This window comes from Hypanus sabinus, chromosome 24 (assembly GCF_030144855.1).
Source record: "Hypanus sabinus isolate sHypSab1 chromosome 24, sHypSab1.hap1, whole genome shotgun sequence".
NCBI lineage: Eukaryota > Metazoa > Chordata > Chondrichthyes > Myliobatiformes > Dasyatidae > Hypanus > Hypanus sabinus.
In genome coordinates, this window is record NC_082729.1 from 23,685,145 (window position 1) to 23,707,946 (window position 22,802).

Sequence of the window (22,802 nt, forward strand, 5' to 3'; positions counted from 1 at the left end):
TCTTGAAGTTGCCTTTAACCCGGCCGCTGGACCCACAGTCTGCATGGAAGGACACACCAGTTTCCGAAAGTCCTTCGGAATCCATGCGAACAAGCGGGCACCCCCACGGGAGTATCGGCCCTTCCTCCTTGAAGCCGTTTATCTGTACAAAGCACCCATGTAACAGGGACCGCAGTCTCAGCCACCGTCCCTGCCGTCTTCTCCCAGCTCTCGCCAAAATGCCTCTGACCCACACCTGTGTTCTCTGGAACCTTCTCCCAGTTCCCCCGTCCTGATTGGCTGACACCACATTCCTAAGTTGAACAACAAAGCCCGGTATCTCAGCTCAAACCCAAAGAGGCTGAAATCAGAACAGACTGCTCTTCCAGTACTGCTAAAGCGAAATGCTCCCAGCACAGCAGTAAAAATCTTAACCAAGACGTCATGTACACAAAATGCTGGAGAACCCCTCCTCCCAAACCTAACTCTGACTCCGCACCTTTATTCTCCACTCCTGCTGAAGAGTCTCAGCCGAAAAGTCAATAAATGCTGCTTGGTCTGCTGAGTTCCTGCAGTGTGTTGTCTGCGTCCAGCTTCCAGCTGGTCCAGATTTCCAGCTTCTGCAAATATTCCCTTGTTTATTATCTCACTCCGCCCTCTTCTCCTGCCTTCCCCATAAACTATGAAGAACCTGTCAACCTGCACTTTAAATCTACCCAATTCCACAGATTCACCACCATCTGGCTAAATAAACTCCTCATTTCTATTCCAAAGGGACATTCTTCTATTCTGCGGATGCCTAATTAAAAAGAAGCCGCGACTTGTCCCAACCTTGCCAACAACTTTGCTGAGCACACTGGGTGGGCCAAGTGGCCTAATTCTGCTGCTTTGTCTTATGATCTTATTCTGAGGCTGTGTCCTCTGGTCCTCGACTCCCCCAATACTGTATATCCTCTCCACGTCCACTGTATCCAAGAAGTTCAGTATTCGATACATTTCAATCAGATCCCCCACCCCCCAACCACCACCTTCATTCTTTTAAGCTCCAGCGAGTTGGCCCGGAGCCATCAATTGCTCCTCCAATGTTAATCCTTTCATTCCCGGGATCACTCTCGTCAACCGTCTGACACGTCCATATGAACCACCCCCCGTGGGAAAATCTTCTTGCCTTATGTGTGTTCCATCTTACCGGAAAATTGTGCCCTCTAGAATTAGGCTTCCCTGCTCTGGGGGAGGAGTGGACTCTGTGACCATCCTACTGCCTCACACCCATCTCTCACTCTCACCTTCCTCTCTTCGCTCTGCCCGAGTCCTTTCCCCTCTGCTTCGGGCCTGATAACTCCTTGAGCTCTGCAGTGCAGGCAGAAGGGGCAACGTACGGTGGTCAGAACTGGAGATTTGCCTGTCACTCTGAGAGAGCGGGAATCTAGGAGAGAATCGTATTCTCCTACCTTACCGAGAAAGGGAGGGAGAAGCGGAGAGGGTGATAAGTTTATTCTGATGCCTACCCTCGCCCCCCCCCCCAAGAAAGCGAGGGAGAGCCGGAAGAGGAGGGTAATAGTACGAATGAACGTATTCTGTAACCTGTCCCCCCCACCCAGAAGGGGGGAGTATGCAATTAGATGTACTCTGCTGTGTTCACCCCACCCCCACACAAGAAAGGGAGATGCGGAGTCAGGAGAGAGAGATGATCGTATTCTGCTGTCTCACTTCGAGAAAGGGAAGAGAGCTAGCAGAGAGAGAGAGATAATGTAACCGAACGTATTCTGCAACCTGTTCACCGTCCCCTCCCGGAGAAAAGGGGGGGGGGGAAGAGAGAGAGAGAGAGAGAGAGAGAGAGAGAGAGAGAGAGAGAGAGGGAGTGTTAACAGGAGAGGAGAGATAAGGCAACTCAATGTACACCGCTATCTGTCTCCACCCAACCCCCGCCCCGAGGGTGATAATATAACAACCTATTCTGTAACCTGCCGCCCCCCCCCCGAGAATCTGCATTTAATACTGACTTTCCTTTGACCGATGAATGTGTTAATAAAGGGAATGATAAATCTTTCGAAATCGAGTTTATTGTCATCTGAACACGCACACTGAGAAACTTACTTGTTCCAACAGCAGATGCAAGGTGAACGCAAATTTGACCCATTTTCGAACAAGCAAGCACGATTAGAATGATTCTAGTTAGCAACCCCATCCCCATCTATCTACACTGAGAAGGTACATGCTCGTTAGTGCAGATATCGAATCAGCCAATCACGTGGCGGCAACTCAATGCATTAAAGCATGCCGACATGGCCAAGAGGTTCAGACCAAACATCAGAATGAGGAGGACATGTGATCTAATTGTCATTGACCATGGGGTGCCATGGGTTGGTGCCAGATGGGGTGGTTCGAGGATCTCAGAGACTGCTGATCTGCCATTTTCAACAGTCTCCTGAGTGTGAAGATCAAACAACCACACACTCACACACAAAACGCATCCAGTGAGCCACCGGTCTTTGGGCGAAAACTTGCTAACGAGAGCCAGAAAAGAGAAATTCTGCAGATCCTGGAACCTCAAGTAACACACTCGCACAATATTGGAGGAACTCAGCAGGCGAGGCAGCATCTGTGGAAAAGATTAAGCAGCTGACGTTTTCAACTAGGCCGTTTCAGGTCCTGACGAAGGGTCTCGACTCTGAAGAGTAATTCTGCTCATTAGCTCTTTAACACAGCGTGTGTGTGTGTGTGTGTGTGTGTGTGTGTGTGTGTGTGTGTGTGTGTGTGTGTGTGTGTGTGTGTGTGTGTGTGTGTGTGTGTGTGTGTGTGTGTGAGTGAGTGAGTGAGTGAGTGAGTGAGTGAAAGGTCTGCAGATGCTGGAAACCCGAGCAACACACACAAAATGCTGGAGGAACTCAGCAGGCCAGGCAGCATCGCTGGGAAAGAGTACAGTCGACGTTTCGGTCCAAAACCCTTTGGCAGGACTTAAGAACAAAGCTGAGGAGTAGATTTGAAAGGCGGGGGAAGGGGAGAGATAACCACCCGGTGACAGGTGGAGGGAGAGGGATGAAGGAAAGAGCTGGGAAGTTGATCGGTGAAAGAGACGGAATCCCATGGAAGAAAGAAAAATGGGGAGGGGCACCAGAGGGAGGCGAGGGGCGGGGAAGAGGCGAGATACGGTGAGGAAAGGAAAAGGGGATGTGAAATGGAGAAGGGGGCGGGGGGTGTTTGGGGGCATTACCGGAAGTTAGAAAAAGCGGTGTTTATGCTACCCAAACGGAATATATGGCGTTATTCCTCCAACCTACGTCATCACGACAGTGGGGGAGGCTGTGGATGAACGGGAAGTGGAATTAAAATGGGTGGCCACTGGGAGATCCCGCTTGTTCTGGCGGATGGAGCGTGGGTGTTCAGCGAAGTGGTCTCCCAATCTAGGCCGGGTCTCCCCAACGTACAGGAGGCCACGCTGGAAACACTGAACACAGTAAATGACCCCAACAGACCCACGGGCGAAGTGTCCCCTCACCTGGAAGGACTGTTTCGGGCCCTGCTGGTAGTGAGGGAGGTGTAGGGGGGGGGGGGAGGGTTTGCACACGTTCCGCTTGCAAGGGTAAGTGCCAGAAGGGAGATCAGTGGAGAGTTACGAATGGACAAGGGAGTCACGTAGGGAGTGAACCCTGCGGAAAACAGAAAGTGCGGCGGGGGGGGGAGAGATGTATTTGGTGGCGGGATCCAGTTGGAGGTGGAGAAAGTTTCGAAGAATTAAGTGCTGGAAGCTGGTGGGGTTGCAAGTGAGGACAAGAGGAACCATATCCTTGGTAGGGTGGCTGGCTGGAAGGTGGGCTGAGAGCAGACACGCGTGAAATGGCAGAGATGCGGTTGAGGGTGCAGGAAGAGAAGCACATCTCCTTCGTTCCAGAATGAAAAGACTCATCCTGAGAGCAGATGCGGCGGCGACGGAGGGATTGAGAAAAGGGGATGGCATTTTACGAGTCGCAGGGTGGGAGAGTCTATGGGTTTTTAATGAACGTCAGTGGATAAGCTGTTTCCGGAGACAGTCAGATCGAGAAAGGGAAGGAAGGTGTCGAAATTGAATTTGAAAGTAGAGTGGAAGTGGGAGGCAAAGCGGACGAGGTCGACGGGGTCAGCAGGGCTGCAGGAAGCAGCCGTCAATGAAGCGCAGGAAAAGGTGTTTGTGCGTGCTGTTAATCCGAGAGGTCAGAGGAGAATGGCCAGACTGGAGAGAGCGCCCCTTTCCACGCCCTTCACACAATGAGGAGATTCCTCACCGCCCCCCAGGCAATACCCCTCCCACAATGCCGAGATACCTCCACTCACAGCCCCTCCCACAGTGCGACTCTCCCTTGGTTTTCGCTGATGATGTGACAAGACTTCAGTTCCACAAATTTCGCGGAAAATTGTTTCGTTTCCCCATCAAGGATCCGCAAACCTCACGGGCCAATGAGAGGACGGCCAACCTCATTAATATTCACCAGGGCGCTAAATTATTCATTAAAAAGTTGCCCAGTCCTCAAATCACGGCTTCTTACTCGATGATGTCAGGGCCCGTGACCGGAACCTGATTCTAGTTCGCCGCGGCGGTGCCGGTACTCGGGTTAGGAAGGAGCGTCTCGGGGGTATTGTGGGGTAGGTGGGAGAGTGTCTCGAGGGGAATGTGGGATAGGTGGGGGGGGGAGTGTGTCCTTGGGGGAGAGGTTGAGCATATGGAGAGAGTGTGGGGTAGCATCCAGGGGGAGAGTGGGGTAGGTGGGTGAGGGAGTGCCCCGAGTGGTGTGGGGGAGGGACAATCCCGGGGCAATGTGGGGGAAGGGGAAGCGTCCCGGGGGCATTGTGGGTAGGTGAGGGGAGTGTCCCGGAGGAAATGTGGGATAGGTGGGGGGGGCGAGCATCCTGGGGTGGGGGGGAGTGTGCGGTAGGTGCGGGTGTGGGGGAGCATCCCAGAGGGGAATCTGGAGTAGGCGGGGGGGGGAGAGAAGAGGTTCTTGTGGGGAGTGTGAATTATGAGGGTGGGGAAGCATCCTGCTTGGGGGTGGTGTGGGGAGAGTCCTGAGGGTAGTGTAGTGGTGAGGGGCAGGGTGTTATGACCTGGCAGAGGTGGGAACCCTGGGGCTTGCAAGTGAAAGAGTTTTTTTTTGAGGGACTGGAGCGCCTGGTGAGGAAGCTATTGGTGGGGGGGGGGGGAGGTTTGTTGGGAGGATCTTGAGGTGTGTGTTGGAGTTCCTCGTCCGATGGGAGGGAGAAGGCCATTGCCCAAGGGAATTCCAGGGGCTGGAGGTTGAGGGGAGGATATGTGGGCTGGTGAGAAGGGAGAATATGGGAGGAGAAGCTGGCTGTTGGAAAAGGGTGGTGAAGTGGGTGGGTTTTTCGAGAGGAGTGCAGAGAACGGGGTGAGATCTGGGATTTTCCCCTTTCCATGCAGATCCCGGGATCTCCTCCCCTGTGGACCCCCCCCCCCCCCACCCCAGGTTCCAGAGCTCCAAGTGGGAGAAGAATGGGAGCAGTTGAGCTGGGGCTACTGGGAGAAGGGGAAGAGGTCATTGGAGAGGGTGTGAGAACGATGAGCTGGGGTTTGTGCATGCGCCTGTGCCTGGTGTTCCCTGTCCGGGGGGGAGGAACTCACCCCTCTGTCTATACCTGTCCCTTCTGCAGCTCACAGCACGATGGCATGGCGGAAGAAGGTATTATTGAAAGTGATCGTCCTGGGAGATGCCGGGTGAGGAGCACGTCAGAACTCCGGAAACATGGTGGCAGCCGGGGAGTGTGTGGTCCTGTAAACCGGGGTTGGGTAGGGAAAAGCCCCTTTCTCTCTGCATTAGAGGGCATCAGTTCTTTGGAGTGCAGGAGTGGAGCTCTGACAGGGCTTTCTTACTGACAGAGTATGGTGAGTGCCTGGAATGTGCTGCCTGGCTCGGTGGTAGAGGCTGTGACCAACGTGTAAGAATATGGACGTTGAGTAGGCAGAGGAGATCAGTTTAGTTGGCCACGATCCCTAATTTACTTGGTTCAGCAGGACTTTGTGGGCCGAGTGGCCTGTACCATTCCATATCTGTGTTCCCTCCGGGGCCGGGCTGTGTGGTGTCCTCAATGATCTGGCTGCCCTGCTGAGACCTGAGATGATGTGGGTAGAGTTCACGGAGGGGAGGCTGCTTCCTGCGGTCGCGTGCGGAGCAGTTGCCGCACCGAGCCGCGAAGGGTTTTCGGTGGAAGGGAAGTTGCTGTTCCTGAGCCTGGAGATGCGAGAAGATGGCCCGGGTCGGGCGGTGGGGGTCTTGGGCTGTCTCCGAGGCGGGCGGGAGTCTGGTGTTCGGGGTAGGGGTGGGGTGCCAATTTGGTGCTGACCTCTCCCTCTCCACTCCCCAGGGTGGGGAAGACCTCGCTGATGAATCAGTATGTGAACAAGAGGTTCAGTAAACAGTACAAAGCGACTATCGGCGTCGACTTCCTCACCAGGGAAGTGATGGTGGGAGACCGACTGGTCACCATGCAGGTGAATGCCTCTCCTCCATCACTTGCTGCCGCCTGTCCTCGGTGATCTTTCGCACTCTCTGTGCTCCCGTGTTCTTTCTCAATACCCAATACCTCTCCTCGCACAGGGAACTTCACTGTGTCTGACCCCGGGAGTGTGTGATGGGACGGTGTGGAGGGAGTTTCACTCTGTGTCTGACCCCGGGAGTGTGTGATGGGACGGTGTGGAGGGAGCTTCACTCTGTGTCTGACCCTGGGAGTGTGTGATGGGACGGTGTGGAGGGAGTTTCACTCAGTGTCTGACCCCGGGAGTGTGTGATGGGACGGTGTGGAGGGAGTTTCACTCTGTGTCTGACCCCGGGAGTGTGTGATGGGACAGTGTGGAGGGAGCTTCACTCTGTGTCTGACCCCGGGAGTGTGTGATGGGACGGTGTGGAGGGAGATTCACTCTGTGTCTGACCCCGGGAGTGTGTGATGGGACGGTGTGGAGGGAGTTTCACTCTGTGTCTGACCCCGGGAGTGTGTGATGGGACGGTGTGGAGGGAGTTTCACTCTGTGTCTGACCCCGGGAGTGTGTGATGGGACGGTGTGGAGGGAGATTCACTCTGTGTCTGACCCCAGGAGTGTGTGGTGGGACGATGTGGGACGAGTTTCACTCTGTGTCTGACCCCGGGAGTGTGTAATGGGACGGTGTGGAGGGTGTTTCACTCTGTGTCTGACCCTGGGAGTGTGTGATGGGACGGTGTGGAGGGAGTTTCACTCTGTATCTGACCCCGCGAGTGTGTGGTGGGACGATGTGGGACGAGTTTCACTCTGTATCTGACCCCGGGAGTGTGTGGTGGGACGATGTGGGACGAGTTTCACTCTGTGTCTGACCCTGGGAGTGTGTGATGGGACGGTGTGGAGGGAGTTTCACTCTGTGTCTGACCCTGGGAGTGTGTGATGGGACGGTGTGGAGGGAGTTTCACTCTGTGTCTGACCCTGGGAGTGTGTGATGGGACGGTGTGGAGGGAGTTTCACTCTGTATCTGACCCCGGGAGTGTGTGGTGGGACGATGTAGGACGAGTTTCACTCTGTGTCTGACCCTGGGAGTGTGTGATGGGACGGTGTGGAGGGAGTTTCACTCTGTGTCTGACCCCAGGAGTGTGTGGTGGGACGATGTGGGACGAGTTTCACTCTGTGTCTGACCCCGGGAGTGTGTAATGGGATGGTGTGGAGGGAGTTTCACTCTGTGTCTGACCCTGGGAGTGTGTGATGGGACGGTGTAGGATGAGTTTCACTCTGTGTCTGACCCCGGGAATGTGTGATGGGACGGTGTGGAGGGAGTTTCACTCTGTATCTGACCCCGGGAGTGTGTGGTGGGACGATGTAGGACGAGTTTCACTCTGTGTCTGACCCCGGGAGTGTGTGATGGGACGGTGTGGAGGGAGTTTCACTCTGTATCTGACCCCGGGAGTGTGTGGTGGGACGATGTAGGACGAGTTTCACTCTGTGTCTGACCCCGGGAGTGTGTGATGGGACGGTGTGGAGGGAGATTCACTCTGTATCTGACCCTGGGAGTGTGTGATGGGACGGTTTGGAGGGAGCTTCGCTCTGTGTCCAACCCTGGAGTGTGTGATGAGATGGTACAGTATGCCTGATCCTAAGAGTGTGGTGTGACTGTATTGCGCTCCATCCCGCAGATCTGGGACACGGCCGGCCAGGAACGGTTCCAATCCCTGGGGGTCTCTTTTTACCGTGGCGCTGACTGCTGCGTACTGGTGTTTGATGTCACCATGCCCAACTCCTTCAAGGCACTGGACAGCTGGCGGGACGAGTTCTTGATCCAGGCCAGCCCGCGGGACCCTGAGAACTTCCCCTTCATTGTCCTGGCTAACAAGGTCGACCTGGAGGCTCGTCTGGTGCCCAGCAAGCCGGCGCTGGTCTGGTGCCAGAGGAAAAACAACATTCCCTACTTTGAGACGAGCGCCAAGGAAGCCACCAACGTGGACCAGGCCTTCCAGACCATTGTCCTCAACTTCCTGAAGCAGGTATCTGAGTGCGCACTGCAGGAGGGTTTTGGAGAGGGTGCTTAGCCTTCTTTATCCCTTTACCTTTTCCATCATCAGCTCTCAGCTTCTCACCTTGCCTTTCCCCCCTGACTCCAGCTATCACCTTCCAGCTTGTCCTCCTTCTCTACCTTCTTCCGTTTTCTTTCCAGTCCTGGTAAGACCGCAAGACCATAAGGTATAGGAGCAGAATCAGGCGATTTAGTCCATCGAGTCTGCACTGCCATCTCATCATGCCTGATTCAATTTTCCTCTCAGCCTCAATCTCTTGGCTTCACCCTGTATCCCTTTCCGCCCTGACCAATCAAGAATCTATCAACCTTTGTCATGAATATACACAAAGACTTGTCCTCCATGGCTCCTCGTGGCAACAAATTCAATAGATTCACCACTCTCTGGCTGAAGTAAATCCTGCTCATCTCTGTTCTAACAGGACACCTCTCTATTCTGAGCCAGTGTTCTCCGTGACTGTCCCACCATAGGAAACATCCTTTACATATCCACTCTATCAAGGCATTTCTGCACTTGATAGGTTTCAATTGGGCAACCCCTCATCCTTCTAAATTCTAGAGAATACAGCCCAGAGCCACCAAATGCCTTTTATATGACAAGCCTTCAATCCTGGAATAATTTACATGAATCTCCTTTGAATCCTTTCCAGTTTCAGAACATCCTTTCTAAGATAAGGGATCCAACGTTGCTCACAGCACTCCAAATGAGGTCTCACAGTGCTTCATAAATTCTCAACGTTACATCTTTGTTTTTATATTCTAGTCCTCTTGAAATGAATGCTAATATCACATTTGTCTTCCTCACCACAGACTCACCTGAAAACTAACTTTTAGGGAATCCTGCACAAGGACTCCCAAGCCCCTTTGTGCCTCAGTTTTAAAAAATATGTTCACTCTATTTACAAATTGTAAACTCCAAAGTGTATGACCATACATTTCCCACCACTGTATTCCATCTGCCATGTCTTTGCCCATTCTCGTAATCTGTCTAAATCCTAATGTAGCCTCTCTACTTCCTCAAAACAACCTGACCCTCCACCTAACTACATAACATCTGCAGACTTTGCAACAAAGCCATCAATTCCATCATCCAAATCATTGACATATAAAACGAATTGGTCCCAACACAGACCCCCGCGGAACACCAGTAGTCACCAGCAACCAACCAGAAAAGGCTCCCTTTATTCCCTCTCTTTGCCTCCTGCCAAGCAGCCTCTGCTTTATCCAAGTTAGAATATTCTGTAGTTGTTTGTTAAACAGCCTCGTGTGTGGTACCTTGTCAAAGGCTTTCTGATAATCCAAGTGCACAACATCAACTGATTCTCCTTTGTCTATCCTGCTTGTTATTTCCTCAAAGAATTCCAACAGATTTGTCAGGCAAGATTTTCCATCGAGGAAACCGTGCTGACTGTGGCCTATTTTATCACGTGCACCCAAATACCCTGAAACCACACCCCTAATCGATTCCAACACCTTCCCAATGGCTGAGTTCAGACTAACTATCCTATAATTTCCATTCTTCTGCCTCTCTCTCTTCCTGAAGAGTGGAGTGACATTTGCAGTTTTCCAGTCTTCATTCCAGAATCTAGTGATTCTTGATAGATTATTACAAAATCCTCCAGAATCTCTTCAGAACCCTGGGGTGTAGACCATCCCATCCAGGTGACATCTACCTTCAGCCCTTTTAGTTTCTCTCTAGTAATGGTAACTTCACACACTTCATGACCCCCGACATCTGGAACTTCCAACATACTGCTATTCTATTCGACAATGAAGACCGATGCAAATACTTATTTACCTCATCCGCCGTTTCCTTGTCCCCCCATTACTACCTCCCCAGCATTGTTTTCCAGCACTCTGATATTCACTCGTTTCTTTTTACACTGTATCTCAAGAGACTTTTGGTATCCTCTTTAAAATTGTTGGCAAGCTTACTATTGTATTGAATCTTTACCTTAGTGACTCTTATCTGCTTTTGTTGGTTTTTAAAATCTTCCTAATCCTCTAACTTCACAATATTTTTTTCTGTTTATTATATGCCCTGTCTTTGGGTTTTATGTTGACTGTGACTTCTTCTGTTAGCAATGCTTGTGTCATCTTGCCTTTAGAATACCTCTGCTTTGGGATGTATAGATCCTGTGCCTTCCGAATTGCTTCCAGAAATTCCAGCCACTGCTGCTACACCTTCTGCCATGTCAGTGTTCTTTTCCAAACAATTCTGGCCAACTGCTCTCTCATGCCTCTGTAATTCCCTTTACTCCACTATAAATCTGATACACCTGTCTTAAGCTATTCTCCAATATCAGGGTAAATTCAATTATAGTGTGATTACCTGCCCCTAAGGTTGATTTTCCTTCAGCTTTCTACTCCTTTCTGGCTCACTGCAGAATTTGCCCAGTCGAGAATAGCTGATCCCCTAACGAGCTGCTCAAAAGAGGAGCTCGTAGGTGTTCTAGAAAATTCCTCCCCTTGGAATCTGATTTTCCAAATCTACCTGCACATTGAAGTTCCCCATGATACTGTCCTTTTGGTACACATTTTCTACCTCCTGTTGTAAATGTGGACCACATTCTTACTCCTGTTGCAGGATCTCGGCCTGGAATGTTGTCTGTTTATTGCTCTGCATGGATGCTGCCTGTCCTGCTGAGTTCCTCCGGCATTTTGTATATGTTCACCTACCGCAAAAGAGCATCTTCTCCTCCAGCATTTCCCCAGGGACTGCTCTCTTCTTCATTCCCTTGTCCAGTCGTCCACCCCACTGATCTCCGTCCTACGACTTACCCCTGCGAGCAGCCAAAGTGCTACACCTGCACATTCACCTCCCTCACCCCGTTCAGGGCAAAAAATCAGTCCTTCGAGGGGAGACAACACTTCAGCTACGAGTCGTTTGGGGGGCACCTCCTGCTGCAGCCTCCGGCACATTGGCGGCGCCTGATGTAGATGGGGGGGGGCTGCTCCATCAAGCAGCATCGGGCAGGTCCGCCACAGCAGGCGTGTCTTCCCGGTGACGGCCCATTTTGATTCCACTGCACGAGGCCACCCATTTCAATGCGACTTCCCATTCCAACGCGTCAATCCATGGCCTCCCCTCTCGCCACGCTGAGGCCACACCCAGTCTGGAGAAGCAGCACCTTATATTCCATCTGGGTGGCCTCCAACCGGATGGCTTGGACATCGACTCTAACTTGGACTCTAACTTCTGGTCACCACCTACCTCTGCCCCCAGCACCACACACACACACACACACACACAGGCACACACACTCACACATACCCACACACACACACTCACACATACCCACACACACACACTCACTCACACACACACACACACACACACACACACACACACACACTCTCTCCTCTGCCCGGTTCCCCTCCCCTCCCCAGCTCCTTTAGACCATAAGACACTGAGCAGAATTAGGCCTTTCAGCCCATTAAGTCTGCTCTGCCATCTCTTTATGGTTGTTTTATTATCCCCGTAACATTTGACCCCCAACTCATCAAGACCCCATCAACCTCCGCTCTAAATATACCCGATGGCTTGACCACCACAGCTGCCTGGGGCAATGAATTCCACACACTCACCACCAAATGGGTAAAGACATCCAAAGTACATGTATGTCACCATATACTACCCTGGAATTTGTTTTCTCGCAGGCATACCCAATAATTCGAATAATCGATCAAAGACCACATTGAACAGGGGTAAAGCCCTTCAGTCATTGAGCACATCGACATGAAACGCTGTTGTAGGAAAGCAGCATCCACCATCAGAGATCCCCACCACTCAGACCATGCTCTCTTCTGGCTGCTGCCATCAGGTAGAAGATACAAGAGCCCTCCAGACTCACAGCTCCACATTCAGTAACAGTTACTACACCTCAACCAAAAGGCTCTTGAACAAAGGGAATAAACATACTCAATTGTCCATCCATTCAGATGTTCCCACAACCAGTGATCTCACTTTAGGGACTCTTTATCTGATTATTTGTTGCTATTTATTTATATTTGCATTTGCAGTTTGTAGCCTTCTGCACTCTGGTCGATCTTTCAATGATCGTCTTATAGGTACTATTATGTACATTTGCTGAGTATGCCCACAGGAAAATGAATCTCAAGCGATGTATAGGTATTATAATTAATTTTACTTTGGACAACTGGTGTACAAAAGACAATAAACTGTGCAAATACAAAATAAATAACAAATAAGCAATACAAATCAAAAACTTCAGATGATGAGTCCTTGAAGATGCGTCCATAGGTTGTGAGAACAGTTCAGTGTTGGGGCAAGTGAAATTATCCTCCCTGGTTTAGGAGTGTGATGGTTGAGGGGTATTGTTATGAATCCTGAGGATCCCATACCTTCTTCCTGATGGCAACAGTGAGATGACAGCATGTCCTGTGTGGTGGCGGTGTGTGTCCCTGATTAATAATGCTGCGTCCTTCTCAACTCTGTTCTGAAGGGGGTCCGATTCTGAGGCTGTGTCCTCTGGTCCTAGACTCTATGAAACATCCTCTGCTTGTCCACCTGAACCAGGCCTTTCAATGAATTCCACAACCCTGTCCCCCACTCTGAAACTTTAGTTCACACTCCCACCTTCCTCTGTCATCTTCAGCTCCATCGCCCAGTTCAGATACTATACCCACATCACCTGCACCCCTATCTGCTCACTACCCTGACTCCTCACTTAGCGCTTTCAGTCTCCACTCCTTCCCCTCACCTCCCTCTTACTTTCCAGTCCAGGAGAAGGGTCTCGGCCTGAATCGCTGTCTCTCCACGTCCCTCCGCAGTCTGCCCGGCCCGCTGATCTCCTGCAGGCGTTTGAGTGTGGCTCAAACCCCAGTCACTGCTTCTCCCTGTGGGGGTCAGCGGTTTGCTGCGTGTGGGCAGAATGTCTGGGTGGGGGAGGGCGGTTTTGGGAGTGATCTCATGCCCCTTGGCTGGGCTAGACTGGTCTCTCTTACTTTCTCTCCCCTCCCCCCTCTCCGCAGGAGTCTGAGATTGATGTCTGCAGTGATATCCCTGTTCAGATTCGGCTGGACCAGGCCGACAGGGGGGCGGCGGATGCAGACGGCTGCCAGTGCTGACCGGCGGGGTAGGGGCTACGCGGTGAGACTCCGGATACCCCCTCGCCTCGTTCCGGAAGAGGAATGCCCACCTTCACTCGAGTAACCCTCCCGGCCACTGCCTCCCTCTGGTGTGGGGCCAACATCCTGCCGTCTCCGTGGGACTGAGTCCTGCTCCCCAAAAACTCTTTCCACCTGGCTTATTTGTTAAACCGAGCAGGTCCCGTGTGAAACGGGGTAAATGACCGGCGGGACCCCTGACCCCACGATGTTGTCCCACCGAAGCTGTCCATCGAGCCCTCAGTGACCTCCCTGGCCCAGGACAGGGGAGGGAGGGGGCTGTCTCTAACCTGTGTCTGCTCTGTCTCCTCTGGGCTGGACCCCAGTGACACCCCCCACCAGCCCTCTGGAGAGGGTGGGGGGGTTGTCTCCACCCTTTGTGTCTCTCTCACCCCGTCCCACAAGGGAGCGGTCTGACCCCTTGGGCTGGGTAGCAGACAGGGTAGAAAGAGAACCGGGCCCCAGTGTCACCACTGGGCCCAGAAGAAGAAGGTTTAGGGGCTATCTCCAGCCTGTGTCACCCTCCCATCCGTCCCGGGACAAGGGAAGGCGTCATGACCTCCGGGCTGGGCAGCATGCCAGGGAGAGTTAGAGATGGGCATCAGTGACCCTGCCACAGGAAGAGGAGGGGAAGGGGCAGCTTGTGTCACCTGGGCAGAGGGAGAGGCCAGAACCCTCTGGTGCTTGCAAGCAGAGAAGGTAGCCATACCCCCACCCTTTCCTCTTTTTGGGAATGTTCATTGAGAGAGAGCAGGAGAGGATGCCCAGGGACAGTTGGGCGGTGACCTCCCCCAAATCTCCGCTCTCCTGCCCCGGTTTGCGAGACGGGCGCACGGAGAGTCCACGCCAGAGTTTGTGTGATGCCGGTGGTTGTCGGTGGAATCAACAAGTGGGGGCATCCTGCCCCCTCCCTCCGAGGAAAAGTCTGGGGTCTCCCCACTGGCCCTGTTGGGCTCTCCTCCCTGTCTGCTTTGAATATCGGCCTTCTTTAGTCTCAGTGTTCTTTGGGAGGGGATGGTGTGGAGGGTGGGGTGATGCTTACAGATTTCTGACTTTTCCCTTCCTGTGTCGCCCCCGCCACACAACCTTCTCGCAGGCCAGAGTCCCTGTCCACTACACTCTCCTGTTACCCATGCACGCTGTCATTCATTGTGGATCGGGACGGACCCCAAGTTGAATAAAAACTGATTTGAGATGACTTCTGGAATGGTCCTCCCCACTCTGTGCTCTTCAGGCTGGTATTGGTCGACACCCACCCCAAGATGGAGCGGTGGGTGTGGGGAGCTGGAATCGCCGGCCCTCAGAGGTTTCAGCATCCTGGAGCCGTAGGGCTCGGAAACGGAATCTTCGACCCAACACAGAGTCTTGTGTTTCTGCATCTCTCTGCCCACCCTCGCCACGTGTCCCTCTCCATACTGCTCCCATGTTGCCCCCCCCTCGTGATTATCCGAGTCCGTCTGGCTGAGGCAGAGCGGATCCATCCAGTGGGGAGTGGAAAATTTCCCCCGACACCTGGTGCCGAGTCGTGAACGACGACTGGATTTGGACTGCAGACGGTAGAGTCACTTTCCATGCTGGAGCAGCGACTGAAGTGTGTGTGTGTGTGTGTGAGCGAGCGTGTGACGGGTTTGTCAGAAGGGTCCGCAGAGCATAAAGGTGAGCGCGGCGCGATCAGAAATCGGGGCTGTGGAGTTCGGAGTTCAATTCTGGCGACCTTTGTAAGGAGTCTTTCCCTCCTCCCCACGGACCGTGTGAGTTTCCTCTGGGTGCTCCGGTTTCCACCCACAGTCCAAAGGTGTACCGGCCGGTCGGTTAATTGGTCATTGTAATGGTTAAATCGGGTGAAGGGCCGGGAGGGTCTCAATGAATCAGTAAGGAGGAGTGACCTGCAGTGCCTGTCCCTGTCCGTCCCCACCCCAACGGTAAGAAACAGGAATAAGGGTAAACAAGAAACAGGGTAAGAAAAAAGTGGCCGTCGACACTCCGCAGTTTATTCCTGCAGTCTGCTGCTTCCACACATCCGTTTGCACTTCCTGCTTGGGAGGCAGCCTCCTGAATCACCCACGAACAGCAACCCCCGGGACTGGCCACCCCTGGACTCGTTGCCCGCGGACCCCCCGCCCCTAGCTGAAGCTGGCCGGTCCAAATCTGTCCATGGTCTCCAGCACCAGGCTGAGGTTGTCCAGGAAGGAGCTGACGGACACACGGAGGATTCTGGCCTCTTCTGCCTCCCAGTGGCTGTGGAGAGAGGAGAGAGTGGAGGGTGGGTGAGGTGCGGCAGGCAGTGGGGTGCTTGAGGTCGGTGAGAGAGTGAGAAATGGTGGGGAGAGAGAGAGTGCGGGAAGGCGGCGGCAAGAGAAGGCGGGGGAATATGGATGGAGGGGGGTTGACAGGGAGCAAGGAGGGAGGACTATTTTCACAATCCCCCCCCCCCCCCCCACTGAGTGAGGGCAAGAATCAGGAGGCTGAGCTGAGTGGAATGGGTGGGACTGTAGGATGATGTGTGCTTCAAAGCTTCAGGATACCCGAGCCACCTCCCCCACCTTTTCACGTGCTCTGCGAGTCACTGGTGGCAGTTCGGGTCTCTCTGGTGCCTTTCAACTCCTCAGCTGACTCTTCACTTTCACTTAAGCGCAAAGGAGGTGGGCTTGCCCACTTCCCCACCTTTCCTCTTACCCTCCTCCTCCCTCCCTCCAAAAGGACCACAACCTCAATGGAGGCTCGAATACCTGGTCAGCTACGTTGGCTGGAGTCAGAGCTTCATGCTTTGGCTCCTGGTAGGGTGACCCATGCCAAGTAAGTCAAAGGGCAGAGGTCAGTCTAAGAGTGGTCTCCTAGGTTCAGGGTTCAGCTCAGGGTTAACAACCCTGATGGGTCAAACAAAACTGTTGTGAAAACAGCAGAGAAGAACCTTTCTACATCTGAATGCGACTGTATTCAAAGAACCATAGAATATTATAGCACAGAAACAGGCCTTTTGGCCCTTCTTGGCTGTGCTGAACCATTTTTCGGCCTTGTCCCACTGACCTGCACCTGGCCCATATCCCTCCATACACCTCTCATCCATGCACCTGTCCAAGTTTTTAATAAATGAGTCTCCACCTGGGACTTGCATGACGGACAGTAGTGAAAACCGGGCTTAAGCTATTGACATGATGAAGAACACTGCCTGAGGCAGAGGGCCTAAACAACAGTGGAGTAACAGGCAGTCAGTAAGTAAGGGGGGGTGGGGGAGCAGGCCAAAACTAGGCTTCCCTTCTGCTCACTGGTTGAAAACCCAGTTCGGGTGGCCCTTGATTCTGTGATGGCTATCATTCTATAGTTTTGCTGAGTATGCCCGCAAGATAATGAATCTCAGGGTTGTACAGGCTGACGTATATGTACTTTGACAATAAATCTACTGTCAGCTTTCTAAGTGAGGGAGTGGGGGAAAGCAAGCAAGAAGTGTCTGTTATGACATTGGCGTTGAGGGCCCCAGTGAAGGTCCTCCAGCAGCCCCACGCCGCACATCCTGGCTCCGAGCCGGAGTCTTCCACGTTTCTTAGGGGGCAGATCGGGCCGGGCAAGAGTCGCGTGTGAAACACAGATTGTAAAGAAATAAATAAATTGGTGTTGGGGTGGGGCGGGGGAGGACATAGAAGGATGCCACTCCAAGCACTCACCCCTGAAGTGTGCAGTCTTGTACGGTTAAAGTTCTGCTGATTCCCCCTTTCCTGGGCTCGGCGTCCGGGCTGAGGGATCCCAAGGCGATCTGTGCCTCCCTTGCCGATGGGAAAGGGACGCTGAGATTACTGTGGCCCCTCGCTAAGGAGTGATAACAGAAATGGCGAGGGCAACGGGGCCCTGTTCCTGTGCCCCCACCCCACGCCGCTCACGCCGTGTGCTGGAAGCTGACTGGAACCTCCTTGCCAGCGCAGAAGCAGGATGGTTGTGGAAGGGGTGGAGTCCTGATGTGGGTGACTCACCTCCTGGGCCTTCCCACCGGTCAGGAGTGTGATGTTAACTTCCCTGGCTGGAGTTAGACTCTGCATTCCACATCACTACATTCCCTTCTCCGTGATCTACAGCTCAGGAGTGTGACAGGACAATCCCCACCTGCCGAGGTCCGACAACTGTGGAGAAGGCCAACACCGTCCAGTCCTCGTTTGGCATCCCATCCGTGCCCCCAGATATCTCTCTTCGCCACTGGCGGACAGCGTGTGTCTGCCGAGTTCACATCGTTTCCTCGCCCGGGCAACTTCGACTGCAACACCTCCCAACCCTGGTGCTTCTCCTGCTACCCCAAATCTATAAGCCCGTAAAGCAGAGGAGAATCAGGCCATTCAGCCCATCGAGTCTGCTCTGCCAGTTGATCACGGCTCAGTTAAGTCACATCGCTCACCGTCACTGGGTTTGAACCCTGCAGCCCATTTCAACAAACCGTGGCGATTAAAAGGTGTGGGATGATCCCCATTTTGGGCAATTAGGGATGGGGAACATTTACTGGCCTTGTGGGAAGTGACAAATAAATGAAAGGAAATTTTGAAGGATTACTGGGCATTTCTGGTTTAACGTCCAGAAATGATCGAGACGCTTGCAACATTAGAAACTACAACTCCCAGCAGGCTGCAGCACTCGCGCACACACGGCGCTCATGAACTACTGCGCATGTGCTCCTGAAAGAGCCCTTAAATTACACTTTCCCGAATATCTTCCGTAACGGAGCGCATGCCCTGTAAGCAATATCCCAATTTAGAGCACATTCCGCGGGAACGTGAGTGCAGAAATGAAATCTTCATCTGGTGCTCCGAAGAGTCAGTTACAGTGCGCATGTGCCACAGGGTACAGCTAATTAAACTACATTGCCCAGGAGCCTCCACGTGATGCGCATGCGCACCGCAAGAAAAGCGCAGCTACTCCCACCACGCCGGTGTCTACCGTCAGTGTTCCCGGCGGGGTTGATCTGCCTTTACACCGCCCTCGCCCTAAGCTCCCTCACCTCCCCCGTCGTCCCGACGCACCCGGTCGAAGTCCATCAAACAAAGGATACAAGTGCAGCCGGTTGTCGCCGTTGGCAACCGCCTCCCCTCCCGCCGCCATGTTTGGGTAGAAAGTGCGGACGCGACCACTGAGAGGGAGCGGTGGGGGTGGAATGGCGTGGTGGCGGACGATACCATTGAGCGGAGGGGTGGTGTTGGGACCTGTCATTCAGGAGAGGCGGGACTGAAGCCAAGTGCCTTATAAAGGCTGTGGGATGGGTGGGGCATCAGATGTTCGTGGCCCCGCCCTCTTCCCCAGAGTTCAACCCCAGGGGGAACAGCAGGGGTCGCCCCTTGCGGGAAATTCCAAAGTGACTTGTTAAATAAGAAATTTCAATGGCAAACACGACGAAATCTGCAGATGCTGGAAATTCAAATAACACACACGAAATGCTGGTGGAACACAGCAGGCCAGGCGGCTTCTATAGGGAGAAGCACTGTCGACGATTCGGACCGAGACCCTTTGTCAGGACTAGTCTGTGTTCCACCAGCATTTTGTGCGTGTTGTAAGAAATTTCAATGGTGGGTATTGACTCAGTATAAGCCTATCGTCGTTATTTGTGTAATTATCACCGCATTATAGCTGGCGTGACATTTGTTGTTTTCTGGCAACGCTACTCTGCGAATATCATAAAATTACTATAAATGAAAAAGTCAATAAATATTGTGTAAAAAATAGCGAGGTCGTGTTCACGGAACTTTAAAAAATCTGGTGGCGGACGGCAGGGAAGCATTTGCTGAATCATTGACTGTGGAGTTTCAGGTTCCTGTAAATCCCCTCCCGGTGGCAACGAGAAAAGGACTTGTATCCAGGTGGTGAGAGTGTTTAATGACGAATGCCGCCCTCTTGAAGATGTCTTTGATGGTGGGGAGAGCTCAAAGGCTCATTTTTATTGTCAAAGTGCACATGTATGATACGACCTTGATATTTGTCTACACCAGACAGCCATTAAATTCAGAAAGACCATGGGTGTTGATGAAAGAAAACACATCAACTCCACCCAACCCAAACGGCACGAAAAAGAGAAGAAAAAAAAAACCTCGCAGACCCCAATACCCCCACTCGCCTGCAGGAAAAAACAGCCACAATAACAACCAAAGTCCCCATACACATAACGTTTTGAACCCTCACTCGCAGAAAAGGACAGGGACAGTGGCACCAAATCCCCCAACACTGCATCGTACACACAAAAATTAACAGATCACCCCCCCCCCCGCCAATCGACCACAAGAAAGAAACACCGAAAAACTGAAGGAAACCCTTAATCTCCCTCCTAAACAGATATACTGTTTTGAATACTGTTGGGGGAGATGTCTCATCGGGGGAAGGCAGCAGCAGCCGAGTTCATGGCACCATGGGTGGCTCTGCGGCACAGGAGGGAAGGAAAAGGGAGTGGGAGAGCTGTAGTGATAGGGGATTCGATTGTAAGGGGAACAGATAGGCGTTACTGCGACCGCAAACGAGACTCCAGGATGGTATGTTTCCTCCCTGGTGCAAGAGTCAAGAATGTCTCTGAGCGGCTGCAGGACATTCTGAAATGGGAGGGTGAACAGCCAGTGGTCGTGGTGCACATAGGTACCAACAATATAGGTAAAGAACGGGATGAGGTCCCACAAGGTGAATTTAGGGAGTTAGGAGATAAACTAAAAAGTAGGACCACAAAGGTAATAATCTCTGGATTACTACCAGTGCCACGTGCTAGTCAGAGTAGCAATAGGAGGATATTTCAGATGAATACGTGGCTTGAAAAATGGTGTAAGGGGGAGGAATTCAAATTTCTGGGGGATTGGAACCAGTTCTGGGGGAGGTGGGACTGGTATAAACAGGACGGTCTGCACCTGGGCTGTACAGGAACCAATGTCCAAGGGGGAGCGTTTGCTACTGCTGTTCAGGAGGCTTTAAACTGATGTGGCAGGGGGATGGGAACATGTGCAGAGAGACAGAGGGGTGTAAAATGAGGGTAGAAGCAAAAAGTAGTAAGGTGAAAAGTAAAAGTGGCAGGCAGGCAAATCCAGGGCAAAAAGCAAAATGAGCCACTTTTCAACATAATTGTATAAGGGCTAAGAGTGTTGTAAAAACAAGCCTGAAGGCTTTGTGTGTCAATGCGAGGAGCATTCGTAACAAGGTGGATGAATTGAATGTGCAGATAGTTATTAATGAATATGATATAGTTGGGATCACAGAGACATGGCTCCAGGGTGACCAAGGATGGGAGCTCAACATCCAGGGATATTCAATATTCAGGAGGGATAGACAGGAAGGAAAAGGAGGTGGGGTAGCATTGCTGGTTAGAGAGGAGATTAACGCAATAGAAAGGAAGGACATTAGCCTGGAGGATGTGGAATCGATATGGGTAGAGCTGCATAACACTAAAGGGCAGAAAACGCTGGTGGGAGTTGTGTACAGGCCACCTAACAGTGGTAGTGAGGTTGGGGATAGCATTAAACAGGAATTTAAAATGCGTGCAATAAAGGAACAGTAGTTATAATGGATGACTTCAATCTACATATAGATTGGGTGAACCAAATTGGTAAGGGTGCTAAGGAAGAAGATTTCTTAGAATGTATGCGGGATAGTTTTCTGAACCAACATGTCGAGGTACCAGCTAGAGAGCAGGCCATTCTAGATTGGGTATTGAGCAATGAGGAAGGGTTAGTTAGCAATCTTGTCGTACGAGGCCCCTTGGGTAAGAGTGGCCATAATATGGTGAAATTCTTCATTAAGATGGAGAGTGACATAGTTAATTCAGAAACAAAGGTTCTGAACTTAAAGAAGGGTAACTTTGAAGTATGAGACGTGAATTAGCTAAGATAGACTGGCAAATGATACTTTAAGGGTTGTTGGTGGATATGCAATGGCAAGCATTTAAAGATCGCATGGATGAACTACAACAATTGTTCATCCCAGTTTGGCAAAAGAATAAACCAGGGAAGGTTGTGCACCCGTGGCTGACAAGGGAAATTAGGGATAGTATCAAGTCCAAAGAAGAAACATATAAATTAGCAAAAAAATAAGCGGCACACCTGAGGACTGGGAGAAATTCAGAGACCAGCAGAGGAGGACAACCGGCTTAATTAGGAAAGGGAAAAAAGATTATGAGAGAAAGCTGGCAGGGAACATAAATACTGACTGTAAAAGCTTTTATAGATACGTGAAAAGAAAAAGATTGGTCAGGACAAATGTAGGTTCTTTACAGTGAGAAACAGGTGAATTGATCATGGGGAACAAGGACATGGCAGACCAATTGAATAACTACTTTGGTTCTGTCTTCACTAAGGAGGACATAAATAATCTTCCGGAAATAGTAAGGGACCGAGGGTCTAGTGAGATGGAGGAACTGAGGGAAATACATGATAGTAGGGAAGTGGTGTTAGGTAAATTGAAGGGATTAAAGGCAGATAAATCCCCAGCGCCAGATGCATCCCAAAGTGCTTAAGGAAGTAGCCCAAGAAATTGTGGATGCATTAGTGATAATTTTTCAAAATTCCTTAGATTCTGGATTAGATCCTGAGGATTGGAGGGTGGCTAATGTAACCCCACTTTTTAAAAAAGGAGGGAGAGAGAAACTGGGGAATTTTAGACCAGTTAGTCTGACATCGGTGGTGGGGAAAATGCTAGAGTCCGTTATCAAAGATGTGATAACAGCACATTTGGAAAGAGGTGAAATCATTGGACAAAGTCAGCATGGATTTGTGAAAGGAAAAACATGTCTGACAAATCTTATAGAATTTTTTGAAGATATAACTAGTAGAGTGGATAGGGGAGAGCCAGTGGATGTAATATATTTAGATTTTCAAAAGGCTTTTGACAAGGTCCCACATAGGAGATTAGTGTGCAAACTTAAAGCACACGGTATTGGGGGTATGGTATTGATGTTGATAGAGAATTTGTTGACAGACAGGAAGCAAAGAGTGGGAGTAAACGGGACCTTTTCAGAATGGCAGGCAGTGACTAGTGGGGTACCGCAAGGCTCAGTGCTGGGACCCCAGTTGTTTAAAATATATATGAATTATTTAGATGAGGGAATTAAATGCAGCATCTCCAAGTTTTTGGATGACACGAAGCTGGGCGGCGGTGTTAGCTGTGAGGAGGATGCTAAGAGGATGCAGGGTGACTTGGATAGGTTAGGTGAGTGGGCAAATTCATGGCAGATGCA

The 22,802-nt window shown here is 51.6% G+C and overlaps 2 protein-coding genes across 3 annotated transcripts; one reads left to right on the forward strand and one right to left on the reverse strand.

Annotated features, from left to right (window-relative positions):
• Positions 1–4,457: 4,457 nt before the first annotated feature.
• On the forward strand, positions 4,458–15,451 carry LOC132380568 (ras-related protein Rab-7a-like). Of its 2 annotated transcripts, none has more exons than XM_059949471.1 (5): positions 4,458–4,599; positions 5,623–5,686; positions 6,334–6,460; positions 8,121–8,468; positions 13,493–15,451. In XM_059949471.1, exons 2-5 carry the CDS (start codon positions 5,634–5,636, stop codon positions 13,586–13,588), a joined length of 624 nt encoding a protein of 207 aa, XP_059805454.1. In that variant the 5' UTR covers positions 4,458–4,599; positions 5,623–5,633; the 3' UTR covers positions 13,589–15,451. The 2 variants fall into 2 exon arrangements, with proteins under 2 accessions (XP_059805454.1, XP_059805455.1); XM_059949472.1 differs by having other exon boundaries at positions 4,549–4,567.
• Positions 15,452–15,585: 134 nt separating this feature from the next.
• LOC132380569 (EKC/KEOPS complex subunit LAGE3) lies at positions 15,586–18,811 on the reverse strand. Its single transcript, XM_059949473.1, has 3 exons — positions 18,657–18,811; positions 17,290–17,418; positions 15,586–15,865 (listed from the first exon to the last, which is right to left on the reverse strand). Exons 1-3 carry the CDS (start codon positions 18,704–18,706, stop codon positions 15,751–15,753), a joined length of 294 nt encoding a protein of 97 aa, XP_059805456.1. The 5' UTR covers positions 18,707–18,811; the 3' UTR covers positions 15,586–15,750.
• Between the last annotated feature and the right edge of the window lie 3,991 nt (positions 18,812–22,802).

What these genes read in the sequence shown, in the direction of transcription:
- LOC132380568 (XM_059949471.1), top strand. Translation starts at nt 5,634, where the DNA reads ATGGCATGGCGGAAGAAGGTATTATTGAAAGTGATCGTCCTGGGAGAT. An exon ending in ACCGACTGGTCACCATGCAG is followed by an intron (nt 6,461 to 8,120) that starts GTGAATGCCTCT and finishes TCCATCCCGCAG; the next exon opens with ATCTGGGACACGGCCGGCCA. An exon ending in TCCTCAACTTCCTGAAGCAG is followed by an intron (nt 8,469 to 13,492) that starts GTATCTGAGTGC and finishes CCCTCTCCGCAG; the next exon opens with GAGTCTGAGATTGATGTCTG.
- LOC132380569 (XM_059949473.1), bottom strand. Translation starts at nt 18,706, where the DNA reads ATGGCGGCGGGAGGGGAGGCGGTTGCCAACGGCGACAACCGGCTGCAC. An exon ending in GGCGACAACCGGCTGCACTT is followed by an intron (nt 17,419 to 18,656) that starts GTATCCTTTGTT and finishes GAGGGGCCACAG; the next exon opens with TAATCTCAGCGTCCCTTTCC. An exon ending in CAAGACTGCACACTTCAGGG is followed by an intron (nt 15,866 to 17,289) that starts GTGAGTGCTTGG and finishes CTCTCTCCACAG; the next exon opens with CCACTGGGAGGCAGAAGAGG.